We start from the raw sequence: 13,877 nt of genomic DNA, 5'->3' as shown, positions 1-13,877 counted from the left end.
CAAAACATAATACAACATTTATTTTTTAGGTTATGGCGGTTAACTTTCTGTTAATATCGTTAACAGCCGTGGTATCACCTATTATCTATGATTATGGTCGTATTTATCGTATTTATCACTACTAAACACAAGATAGTACTATCTTAAATCGTGCTACTAATTAATTATAGGCCATTATAGCAGGCCGTGGTGTACTATCGTGTCGTATCGTAGTCATAGATCGTGGTACTGAATTACTGTGGTCTGTGGTAGTTTCTCGTCTGTGTTTATCTTAAAAGTATTTTGAATTAATATTGACATGTCATCCGACTATTGTCGAATTTGTACATCTATTTTGCGTGATTATTTTGGTCAAGACGTTTCTGAAATTGCAAAACCTTTACAATGGGGTCAGAAATCCCTTATAACTTTGAGTACCATGTTGGATGGAAAATATCCTCGGCACTTGATACAGGAAACGATAATTGTTTTATTGCAATTCAATTTTGTATCGGCAATTTGTAATGTCCACTCAGTACAAATAGAATACAAATTGAATATGGAAAATATTCTAATGATTTTAAGGTACCCAAAATATTTATCAATTATTAAGAGGAAATTTGGTAATCAATATGAGGAACTTGTTGAAACTTTACTTTGTCTTGGTCGAGCTTCATTATCAAAAATTGTTAGTGAATGTATTAAATTACAAAATAAAACCGATGATTTGTACAATAATTATTGGGAAAAAGCTATTGAATTAATAAGAAATGAATATTTTAAAAGAACACCTACATATGTTGTTTGGACTGAAGTTAAACAAAATAAAATATTTACACCACCATCAAAAAATCAAAAAGATGAGAAAAAAATTTTGTTTACTCTCAATTTTAATAAGTTTCATCAAGACATGAGAAATAAAATCATCATAGATGCTGTGGTGAGAACATTTGATGATACAATTGTAGGTGAAGTAATGTCTACAATATTAAGTCAATGTGCTGACAGTAGTGCACCAGTTTCAAACCCTATATCATTGCAATTAATTAGAAGTAATTTATCTGTTGGTCATAATTATTTATTAGAATATATAACAATGATAGAAGAAGATCCTACTAAATTTTTATGTAAATCTTATGGTACAATGTGTAATATTACTGTTAATTTTAAACAGATAATAAATTGTTTAAATGATTCAATAATGGACCAAGTAGTAAGCTATAAGTTTGGTGAAAGTTCTGCAAGGTTATTCAGAGCGACTAGGAGCAACAAACTTCTTGAACTAGAACGTCTCCAACAAACTGCTTTAATACCAGACCGTGAAACAAAAACATTAACATCTGAACTATTTATGAATAATTACCTCCAAGTTCAAGAATTAAGAAAACCAAATACTCGTTTAGGTCGAAATGATGGGAAATCGTTTTATTTGTACCATTTAAATGAACGTCAACTACATCAAGAATTAACAGAAGAAATATTAAAAATGATTGGGAACTGCATGATGTGGAAGTTTAAAACTTGTGAAGATAATAAGAGATTACTAAAAAATAAAGCTCGATTTGATGGTATGGTTCAAGGATTACAAGATAAACAAGAAGCCGACAAGGATTTTTTCGAAGAAGCTATGGACAATTTATTTTCACCAAGTGAACGAATATTGCTGGACTCAATAAACAGGCTGTTGCGCAAGTGTCAGCTAAACATTATGAGATTAGACGTGTGTTTATTTTTATTCCATTCTTACAAGCGATACAATGAAACTATTAAATAAATGTTATTGGTTTTATAACTGTATTTTAAATATTGTAAATTATTTTTTAGAACAATTGTATGTATAAATGTTTTTCTGCTACTTTAAATTTAAATACTCGACAAATTTGTTTCATTCCTAAATCAATAGAAATGATCTAATAAAATGAGTAAATTGTGAAATTTACATTTGAAAATATCAAAAACTATAAAATGTGAATAATAAATAATATATTGTGATAGATGTGGGGTGTCCCATAAGTCAAATTTGAAATTTGTTAATTTTATCATGTTTGAAGTATAGAGCATTATATTACTGACTAGAATATTCTTAGATAGGATTATAAGACCATGAAAAGGATGGTAAATGGGCATTCCCCCCCCCCCCAGATATATTTTTTTTACCGATGTTTCCTTCTAAGTTTACTATTTATTATTTAATGATATAATATTATTTAACATGAAATTATCATTGATTATAAATACTATATAGTATTAGGTTTAATCAATGCTGCTATCCAATACTGTCTGAATACAGAATACATTTCCAAATATTTTTATAAATATAATGAATTATAGATGTATATGTTAATCAATTGAACCACGTCTTCTCTACTAAGACTAAAGACAACATATTTCTAAACTTTGATAAGTTTATTTAGTCATGGATATAACCAAATTTTATATAACTAGATTTAACAATTTCGCTCTAAACCTTGATTCTTGAATTTCAAGTACACAACACGATAGACATTTGCTAGGCTAAACTGGTGTGAATAAAAATGCACCCTGATGTTTGGACTTGGGACAATAATATTATAATTTGCAGGATAATTTTTAAACCGGTTAAGCCATAGACACATTGGCACAAATAGGGGGGGGCTTAGTCCCCCCAGTTCAAAATCTAGTAATTAGTACTAATTTTTATATTCTGTAGTACTAAGCAATATGGCCTATGGGGAGGAGGGCTTGACTCCCCCCAAAATATTTAGTCAATTCGCGACTATGCATAGACATGATATGAAAGGGATATTTATGAGTAATGATAACATAGGCAATAGACAAGACATAGATCTAATTATATTATGTCAATGGGAAGCTAATTTTAGTCATATTGTATGGGATTTAGCCTAGCGAATTTCCAGATGGTTGTAAAATAAAACTGATAACAAAAAATGTTTATATTTATAATATAGACATATAATAGTTCTATTATATGTCTATGGATAATACCCATATTATATTATCTATGGATATCCGATATATCTTAAATCGTGGCATAGAGTATTATAGGTGATAGCATGACAAATTTAATTAGTCATGGGTTATTGTTCTATGGTGGTAGTACATTAAAATTCTCAAGTACCATAACCTTAGATCATATACAATGGATGGAGCCATGTGTGTATTTCTCGTATACCGAGCTGTGTCCAACATAACCCCCCATTACCCATTTAATTTCAAGGTACAACGAGTTATTGCGCATGCGTTTCGCCAACAATCACTATAAAATAACTAATAAGTGGGGGGTTATGTTGGACACAGCAAATGATTAAAGTAGCTTCATCCATTGTATATGATCTAAGAACATAATCAAAACTTTATCTGCCAAACATATCCAACAGTCACTTATCTATGTAGTAGTTGGTAGTAGGACATTGTACGTGTACGGTATACTTCTAATTATTATGTCTAACTAGTAACTACTGAAAACCCGGGGCTAAATCGTATTTCGTGGAGATCAGTCGTGGCTTTGTGATCACATTTCAATTATATACCTATGTATCAATTTAATTCAATTTTTAATTAAATATTTAAATCAATTATCTGTCTAATTGTTGTTTTGAAGAATTATATTAAGACGGATATGTGAGAAAGTAGTCTACGATGGATGACGACACTATTGATAAATTTTCCAGTCAATGTATGAGTTTAATTTGTCGATTGTCATCAATTATCTCTGTTACACCATTGGAAACTGTATTTATTGAATATAAAAATGTTTTTAGTACTTGATTCTTTTAGCTTACATACAATTTAGTTTGAACTGCAGATAGTCTAATATTAAAAAAATTTAAAAATTGTTTTTAATTAATTTTAATAGGTACTGTACCTACTACCTACTAGTTTGGAATCAATACCTAAAATGCTTTTATCCCTAATTTATGTATTAACAAGAGGATTTATTGCTGTTTCAAATAATTTTAATTTTAAACCAGATTATTATATTTTTAATAAAATAATATATTATTATTATTATTATATGAATATGATGCATACCTATTATAATATTTAAATACTAAATGTTGCCAGTTTGGCATGGACATTTTCTATCTTCACCTAAACTCAAAAAAAAATCTTTTACTATGAATTAACTAGTTGTTACGCACAATTGGATCTAGTAATGCATATTGTCCTATTAATAACTATTAATTCATGAATTATATTTATGACTTATGTATTTATATTTTTTAATTGCTTTGAAAAAAATTTAATTAAACATTTTTATACAATAATTAGTTCTATAATTTTTATTTAAAATTAATTTTATCCATAATTAAATTTAAATCAATATTCATTTGATGTACTTATTTATATTTGAACTTTATATAATTTCAGCTGTATACGATCATGATGGTTGTGAAAAGACACCACTTTATGCTAAAAATAACAATGAAAAAGCTCTACTTAAATTAATTGTAGGTTTTTGTATGGTATTTTGCATTGGATTATTAATTATTTTATTAATTCACATTCATTATGGATCACATCAGGTATAATAAATTTAAAATATATGTAGTTAAAAATTAAATTAAAATCATATTAACTTGAAAGTTAGTACCTCATGGAAATGTAGCAAGTGATAATGATCAATGCTCTCAACATGGAATTGATGTGCTCAAAATGGGCGGTAATGCAGTTGATGCAGCAATTACTGCTGCATTATGCAACTCTGTAGTACTCCCTCATCTTTCAGGATTAGGAGGGCAAGTAAAATAATATATAACTTGAACACTATATAATTATTTTTAAATTATCTAATTATCTTTTTAGAAGTGGTGTTATGGTGGTGTACGATCATCGAACTGGTACAGGAAATACAATTGATTTTAGATCTACACATAGTTCACATAATATTATCGGAGTACCAGGTTTTTTAGCAGGATTGTTTTATGCTAATGTAAAATATGGAATTCTTCCTTGGAAGACACTAGTTGAACCTTCCATAAACCTGGCAAAGTAAGAAAGACACAATTTACTAAATTTATTTATACAAAATTATTGTATTTATTTTCAGGATGGGCATAACTGTTACAGAAAGTTTACTTGAAGCAATTAATCAGAATACCACTGAGTTAGTTAAAGACGATAACCTTAAACGTTGGTTATCCGCGGTATCAACTAGATCACCTGGTCAAATAGTTAAAGCACCAAATGGTCTTATAAAAACTCTCACCTCAATATCTTTACACGGACCCATTGGTATGCTACAAAAAAAAAGGATGCTACATTAATAATATTGTTACTTTTATATCATGTTAGTAGAACTTGTATATTTTATGTGTTCCCACGGATGAATCATAAAAATAAGGTACTTAAGTTATTTTAAACTTGGTACTGTAATTGTTTTAATGTAAAATAGATATATGTAATATTTATACAATTATATGAAATGTGAATCAAAAGTTATATTAGTGTGGTATTAACTATATGAAAATATTTATAAAAAATATTTAATTTAAATATAATATTGTTTTGTTTTTTTTTTTAAGAATTTTATAAAGAAATGTCTAAAGAATTGGAGCCTACCTTAAAGCCAGATGATGTAATTAGTTACCAACCGCTTATTTTACCAGTATTAAAACAAAATTTTATGAACTATTGCATTATAACTTCAAATAATGGTACTGGAGGACCAATTTTACTGGAAGTATTAAGTAAAATCAATAATACTAATACAAATGTTGAAGATCTATCATTATTGAATAGCTTTAAAAGTACGCAATTTGGACATTTAAAATGTATTAATTATTTAATATATTTCATGATAATTTGTATTGGTTTAGGAGATAACTGGAATCAAAATTCAGGATTACAAACTTCTACTACAGATGCTTTTGATCTTTATGTAACTATTATAAGGTATATAATACTTATTACTTATATTAATAATATACTGTTAATTGTCAAAATAATATAATAACATGAAGAGACAACCAAAACTAAAAGTAGATACAACTTATGATGCCTCCCCAAAAGCATAGCTTGTGGTAGGTGAAGCAAGTTGAAATACTTCAAAATTTAACATTTAACATTGCGATATTAATATAGATTAAACAATGGAAAATAAATTATAATTTAAAAAAAAATTTTTTAGAATCATAACGTTATATAATTTAGATTAAGATATTTTATTTAAGATATTATTCGATAAAATATTTATTCAGATTTGTATTTTAATTTGTTTCTTAGTGGTCTTGGTTCTGTTTTTGGATCCCATATTTTAACTAATTCTGGTTATATATTGAATAATATTTTGGATTCAAATCTTAAAGATCATATGATAAATCAAACAGAACGAGTAACATCGTTGTACTTACCAGTTATTGCTGTAGAAACAGGAAATATATGTGGAAGAAGATTAATCTCAGGTGCTGCTGATGTACGTGATGGTACTCAATTACTTTTATCAATGTTAAAAACAGATCCACAAGACATATTAAGTGTTAATAATATTCCTCGTTTTCGTTTAAAAAATAATGATGTTGCAATTGAATATCCAACTAATATAACTAAACAATTTTCAGAACTATTGTTAAGTATTGGATTTAATTTATCTGAAGCAACTTTGCCTTATCCTACTTCTAATATAGTACAAAAAAAGGGAGATAAATCTGTTGCTTTCTCTGATTCTCGTGGATCTGGGAAATCTTATTCTTTATAGTATACAAAAATTAATTGTTAAGTAAATGTTAAGCAACTTTTTGTATGTTATACTATAAAATTTATATTTATTTATTCGGGCCTATATATAATAAATACATAATATATTAATGTACAAGATCTAATATATTTAATGTTTTTTTTATTGTAATAAGTTTGAAATATAATTGATTGTTAATCGGTATAGTGTGGGGTTACAGAGTTATTATCAATATATGATGAGTAATTGTAATTTTATATTTTTCTTAAATAACAAATCATATTGTCCTACAGTCCTTGTAATAAGTTACAATATTCTCGATATTATTAATATAATGCTTTATTACTAACATTATAATTTCATAGTTTTTTTCTTTTGATTAATCTTTTTTTTGACATCAATGACTAATATCTATTATATATTAGTATTTAAACTTCATCAAATTGTTAAAAAATTTACAAGAATCAATGCAATAGTTAAAAAAAAAAGATTAATTTTTGGACTAACAAATTGAGTTACATAGTTAGTATTACATTCAAGTTATTTTTTAAATCTAAGTACATAGACAGTAACATGTTTAATTATATATTTCTATTATTTTATTTTTAATTACAGAAACTTATGCTTTTTAAGTGATGGTGGGATATCTTGTGAAGTTGGTATCAATGTCTGAATAAGCCAGAAATATTTAATTTTATAAATTACCTAAAATTATAAAATCAACGGTAACATTTTATTTATTAAAAAAAATGTATTTACTAATTTAAAATTACATAACAGTTAATTAAAATTAATGCTGTAAGATTAAGTTTTAACTAACTATATCTACGTATAATTCAAATATTTTTTACATTCCCTGTCTATATGAAAGAAACATGTCACAAAAATACTTTATCACTAATAGGTTAGTAAGACAAAAAATGTAGCATGGAAAATATTTTCCTTCCCCTTGACAAATTCCTGCTGGCGTCCTTGGATGTAGGCAAGCCCGGATTGAGGGGGGCACGGTCCCGGGGCCCATATTTATCCCCAAAATATATTTTTTAACGCGTCCAATACAGTTTAAAATGAAAAGAGGGTAAGTGGATGTCGCTCTACTGTACAATAGATTACAAGTGGGTCTCTGTATAATAGAATGTATTAAATTTGAATTCAATGATATCCTATCATTGTATACGAAAAACGATTCTGAGTGGGGACGGTTCATCGGTATGGATATTTTAAATTGCTATTATATTTTATTATAGCCTATATGTTGATTTAATATTATAAATTACAACAAAATAACTAGTCGTTATTTTTAATTTTTTTTATGGTTTTACAATGGTGTTTATTTTTTTATTTTTTTAAGTTCTGTATACAAAATTTCTACCTGATGGAGTGCTTCGATTTCAACATATATAGTACCTTATCTTTTAGCAAATTGGATCAAGATGGTACTTTAGACTTTAGATAGGTAATTTTTCGATTTTCTCAATAGTTGTTTAATGCCACGAAAAAAACTACTGACAAATTACGAAAAACCGCTTAAAATGGGATTTTAATTTCTAACGATTTGTTTATCATAGTAGCAACATACGAATAAAAAATTATAATATTATAATATCAATTTAACTTAGACTAATAATAAATAATAAAAATTTAAAAAATCCAGAATGTTAAACCATCTCCGCTCAGAATAATTTTTCTTATACTATGATATTATATCATTGAATTCAAGTTTAATACAATCCATTATACATTGTCCCACTTGTAACCTACTATGCATCAGAGCGACATCCACTTACACGTTTTTTTTATTCGTTTCCATGGTGATAAACAAAACGTTGGAAATTAAAAATCCCATTTTTAGCGGTTTTTTGTAAATTGTCAGTGGTTTTTCCCGTGGTATTAAAATTACCTCTTTAAAGTACCATCTTGAAGCCGCGTACAATGACATGAGATAATATATCCTGTATATATTTTGTATAGTAAAAAATTATACAATAATATAAAGTCGTTAATATGACGTAATGATACAATTATTTTGAAGTTAAAGTTGAAAGGGGTGTATGGTGTCCCGGGCAGTATTCTTGTCTATGGTCCCGGGGCCCAATTGATCCTTAATCCGGGCTTGGATGTAGTTGTAGTCTTAGTATATACTTAAATGGGCTTAAAAGTTTAACATTGGGAGGACTTCGATCCTATAAATAATACATTAAAAAAACTACGTTTTGGAACATCAACTTAGAATTTTGTGTATTTAAAGTGTAACATGAAATCTCTGTACTTGGGTACTCTGTGATTTATTTTGAGAGAATCAACTAGTGTCTAGTTCTTAGCAGTGTTGAGTTTATCTAGATAAATATCACGGACTAAGATATACAGGACTGGACACGACAAGGTTACCCAGTTCCGCTACTATTAATAATCAATAAACTATAATTACTAATGTTTATTTTCGAAAATTTTAAATTACTTTTATCACACTTTTACCGCCATTACGTAAATTATCTATGATTATACTGATTATAGGAATCAAGGAAAAAAAATCCCATATCTTATATCTTAAATCGTGCCCAGTACCCACGATGGCCATGGACTAAGACAAGATATTAGTTATTGGTATATCCAGTGGTCAGGAGTCAGGACGCTGCTACTGATTTTTTGTAGCGCGCTAACGATAAATACAGCTACTCCCCCAAAAAAGTAGCTCGCTGTCGCTATTGCTATTTTTTTTTAAATGAAGTGCGCTGTTTCTAACGCTATTGTTTAAATGTAGCGCACTACTTTTACGCTACTTTTTTTTAAAATGTTTCAATTGAAAATTGGTAGTTTGCTGTTTGTACTGATTTCACATTTTGTCACTGAACGGGTTTTAACTTTGCAAGTTAATCGTAGAATTAATCGAAAAAATGCATTAATATACTCATCATTATTATAATACATATAATAATTATCATACCATGTTAAGTATTACCAAATAGGCTGAAGGTAGTGACAAAATAATGGAAATTTTCCTTACACTAACCGAAAACTAAAGTATATCGCTACATTCAGTGCCGGATTTAGCGGGAGTGCATTGCACCGGGGCCTCAAGACCAAGGTTGTATTAGGGGCCTCAGGTTGAAGTCCTAAATTTTCTAACTTGCTATAACTTTGTTTGTAAAACTAACAAATTTTATTATTTGAAGATGTTACTGACAAGTGACAACCATTTATTTTGGATGGTTTGAATTTTAGATAATACTATTTATCATTGCTAATGTTTGTTTTACATATTTATTTGTATACACATTAATTATATTTAGTATGCATCGTATACTGTTTTCGTATAATCGTACTATTTATTTAATCTCAGAGGCTCGCGCAGTCGCGCTAGTGCAGTATCTTGCTGGACAAACTAATAAGATTAAGAACGGATTTAAAACGGATTATGATTTACGAACATGCCTTGATGCAGTGTTATTGGTTTCGGATATGTTATTTTATACTTTAATTAGTTTTATTTTTTGCGTACCTGCTGTATTATATTAATTTTTCATTTGCTTATTAAAAATATAAATTAGGTACCTACACTATCTTTTATTGACTTTTGTAAAAGACATGTCTAACAGACAATTTGAAAGTGGTGCATCTAAAAGACAGAGAAAAATGTTGAAAACAATGAATTAAAAAAATATAAAGGATTGATGAATAATTTTGGATTCAGTTCAGGTAATTATACCTGATTCATATTTGTGTCCTTTCATTTTAGGACAATATAGAGAATATACAGCCATATCATATTAATTATATTTATTCTTAATTTATACCATACTAGCATAGAAGAATACATCATATCTAAGCGTAGTATAATAAGTATGAGAACAGTGAGTGAAATAGTGAATGTATAATTTCATAATTTACCTATTAAATTATGGTATTTAAATGTTGTGTTTTTTAGTTTATTTATTATATCAATACGACAACACGTATCAAATAAATAAATAAGTGTTATGTCGAGCAAATTTTTTTTTAAGAGGCCTCCAATTGGTAGTGCACTGTGCACCCCGGCCTCCTGAGACTTAGATCCGGCACTGGCTACATTAGGTGTATTGCAGGATGTAGCGACGCTATACGTTAATCGCTTCCACTTAAGTATCATCGCTACAATTAGCGCACTACTTCTGACCACTGTGTAAATACTAGTCCGTAGCTATTGTTAGCTACTGTTGGATATAGTTATTAAAAAAATATAAAATTTGAATGATAATTATTAGGTAGGTATATAATATTGATAAATAGGGATATATTATAATTTATATTATATGATATTGCTATGTAAATATTTATTTATAAACGGGCAGGTACCCTTTAGTAATAATAGTACAGTAAGTAGAATCTTAATTTAGCAAATACAACAGTTATATTAAAATTATGAAATAATTAAATAATATAATGTTTAAAATGTTTTAAATGAGTTATTATTTTTAAAATTAATCGTATTCCTGGCATCTGAATGCAAACATATTAAATGATTTTTTAACTAAAGTAGTTAAAGTATCTACCTATTATACTACTACTTGCTGATCCCGCTGGCGCTTCGTTGCCCGTTAAATGTACCAATTCTATATATGACTCAAACTTTGTTCAATTCGTTATTTAATATTTGGTGTATGGTGTATGGTGTTCAAAATGTATCTTAACTTTTCTGTTGCCCGGAATAAAAGTTCTGATTCGCAGCAGTATATTATCAGGTAGGCAATCTACCTGCGGTTAGATCGCGGACCCCGTGCTGTTTGTACGTAAGCGTATGATTTAACTCTAAATAATCAACATTTTACCAAGTTTGTCATTTTTACTTAATTCCACCTACGGAGGATTAATATAATCAATTAATACAAAAGCCTTGTGAGTGTCATAGGCTAATTTAAAAAAGGAAGTGATAACCCCCGGTAGGTGCTCAAACAGGAATTTTGAGATTTACGATAGAAATTTTTGTTTTTTAATGGTTGCTATGGGTTATATATTTATATATATAGATAAAAATAATTGTATAGACGTTGTTGTTGTTTTTGGCCATGTCGCCAGGTGTGCACTTAAGAGGCCATAACTCCGGAACATTTTATTCCACAACGTACAAACTTCACAGAAACCATCTACTTATCAATCTTAATATGTCCTGAAATTTTTATCGAAATCGGTTCGGTGGATCTTGAGTTATAAAATGTATTCAAAATGTACATATTTTTATATATTTATGTATAGATTATCAATTTTATAATTATAAGTAATAACATTATCTAGACGAGAAAAAGTAATAACACTACAATTATTTATATTTAGTAAGAGGTAATTTTTTACGACTCCAAGTAAAAAAATGTACTAGATTTTACTGTAAAATTAAAGCATCAGTTGGATACTTTTAATAATCAAACATATTTACATATTTAATATTTATTTATTAAAATATAATTTTGACGTCTGTTCGGAAACAGTAAACAACTCGTATACGAAATCGATCTATAAATAAAAAGTTGTCAATTTCATGAGTGGAAACGGTAAAATAATAGGCATAATTCTGGTTTAGCAACCTACCAATTTATCAAATTTTTTTTTTCAAAATGAGTATTTTAAAATGCTTTATAAGAATGTAAAAAAAAAGCCCGGACAAACTTCGTTTTAAAGTTATTGATGAAAAACTTCATTTTTTTCGTAACGCGCATTAAAAAAAAAAATACTTAGGATTGAATTTTTTTTTCCAAACTGTGTTTTGGATGCTTTGTAAGAATGTAAAGAAGTTTGTCCGGGCTTTTTTTTTTAAATTCTTACAAAGCACCTTAAAACACACATTTTTAAAAATCAAAAAGTTGCTAAAACAAAATTGTTTGAAATAATATACGGTGTATCCACAAAAACACGGTAATATAATAAATAAATAATTAAGTCATTTTAAATATAAAAATAAAAAATAATAATTTAAAAAACTGTAGTAAACCGGTGGTATTACTAATATTTTAAGTACATTCCCACGATAGGACAACAACAACAAGAAGGTTAACGTCTTCAACGATTCCAAGAACCGCGTACAATGTACGTACCTAGAGTTTGGCAGCGTAATTAAAAAACATTTTGCATTTCCACGATAGTGCGAAAACAACCTATGAAAATAATCCGTGAGTGACAGCGCAATTTAAGGACTAAGTAAACGGATTATAAATATCTGCAAAACTTATTTAAATTTGTACCAATAAGTGCCAATCATCCGGTTCCTTTCAAATATCCACCTCCTGGACTCTACCGTGTACATTTGTATCCGTATAGATTTTATATAAATATAAGATAGAATCTATAGTAAAATTAGATTTAGTACAGACTACAGAGTCTGCACTACGCACACGCTGAGTCTCGGGCAGATGCGTTTCGCTCTGTCCTCAAATTTATATGTGAAATTAATTACTTTTTAATAAATTACTTATAACTATATAACTTGTGCAACTTGACTCTCTACAACCTTCTCTCCTACATTAACCATCAACGTCGACGAACTCAAAAATATAAGCGAGCAGTGAGGGATCACTACAAAACGAAACATTTTACGCTCAGTAGATAACGTTAGTTTAAAACTTTGAGTAAATCGACCTCATAAAATGTAAAGTTAAGATTATTATTTATTATCTAAGTAATATAATAAGTTTTTTATTATATATTTTAATTTTAGAGCGAGTTATGAGTATTTTAAGATGCACAATTAAATATAGGTAGATAAATATAAGTATATTTGCTTTGGGAATTTTTTCCCGATTAAATTTCATTCAGTGATTTGGGTAAAAATACAAAAATATATAATTAATATTTATTATTATTTAAATCACTGACATAATATTACATAAAGAATATATGACAGTTTATGTACAGTATAGAATAAAGAGAGAATAATAAGAATACCTAATAAGAAAGTAATAAGAAATGGATTATATTATAAAATGGCTAATACTATAATACCCATATGTACCTATCTATCATGTTTACAGCATGGAATATAGGTACGCTGTACTCATTACGTAGTGAATAGTGATGTTGTGTTGATAGACTACAGTCTATTAAAGTGATTAAATTATAAAATAATTATTTCATAATAACTGTTGAAACGCTTTTACAACGACAAAAACTCTTAAGTTTAGGCATAATAGTAAATTATTATAGTCGTATTATAATATTATCTGATTATCATTCATCATATTATTTATGAGTTTATTAT

At 28.0% G+C, this 13,877-nt stretch overlaps 2 protein-coding genes across 5 annotated transcripts; both read left to right on the top strand.

The window, feature by feature from the left end:
- Positions 1–174: 174 nt before the first annotated feature.
- On the top strand, positions 175–1,776 carry LOC132944737 (DNA-directed RNA polymerase III subunit RPC3). Its single transcript, XM_061014218.1, has one exon. It carries the CDS (start codon positions 299–301, stop codon positions 1,751–1,753), a length of 1,455 nt encoding a protein of 484 aa, XP_060870201.1. The 5' UTR covers positions 175–298; the 3' UTR covers positions 1,754–1,776.
- A 1,493-nt stretch (positions 1,777–3,269) lies between these two features.
- LOC132945513 (glutathione hydrolase 7-like) lies at positions 3,270–6,907 on the top strand. Of its 4 annotated transcripts, none has more exons than XM_061015288.1 (8): positions 3,270–3,391; positions 4,351–4,505; positions 4,567–4,718; positions 4,786–4,971; positions 5,030–5,214; positions 5,505–5,729; positions 5,799–5,874; positions 6,205–6,907. In XM_061015288.1, exons 2-8 carry the CDS (start codon positions 4,443–4,445, stop codon positions 6,674–6,676), a joined length of 1,359 nt encoding a protein of 452 aa, XP_060871271.1. In that variant the 5' UTR covers positions 3,270–3,391; positions 4,351–4,442; the 3' UTR covers positions 6,677–6,907. The 4 variants fall into 4 exon arrangements, with proteins under 4 accessions (XP_060871271.1, XP_060871269.1, XP_060871268.1 ...); XM_061015286.1 differs by lacking the exon at positions 3,270–3,391 and adding an exon at positions 3,398–3,655; XM_061015285.1 differs by lacking the exon at positions 3,270–3,391 and adding an exon at positions 3,398–3,655 and having other exon boundaries at positions 5,505–5,874.
- The last annotated feature ends 6,970 nt before the right edge of the window (positions 6,908–13,877 follow it).

Source organism: Metopolophium dirhodum, chromosome 5, assembly GCF_019925205.1.
Source record: "Metopolophium dirhodum isolate CAU chromosome 5, ASM1992520v1, whole genome shotgun sequence".
NCBI lineage: Eukaryota > Metazoa > Arthropoda > Insecta > Hemiptera > Aphididae > Metopolophium > Metopolophium dirhodum.
Note: the sequence above shows the minus strand (reverse complement) of the source record. Positions and strands in the feature narration are given on the sequence as shown.

Coding starts and splice junctions, on each gene's coding strand:
- LOC132944737 (XM_061014218.1), top strand. CDS start 299: ATGTCATCCGACTATTGTCGAATTTGTACATCTATTTTGCGTGATTAT.
- LOC132945513 (XM_061015285.1), top strand. CDS start 3,619: ATGGATGACGACACTATTGATAAATTTTCCAGTCAAT. Junction 4,719..4,785: donor CATCTTTCAGGATTAGGAGG/GCAAGTAAAATA, acceptor TTATCTTTTTAG/AAGTGGTGTTATGGTGGTGT. Junction 5,215..5,504: donor ATCTTTACACGGACCCATTG/GTATGCTACAAA, acceptor TTTTTTTTTAAG/AATTTTATAAAGAAATGTCT.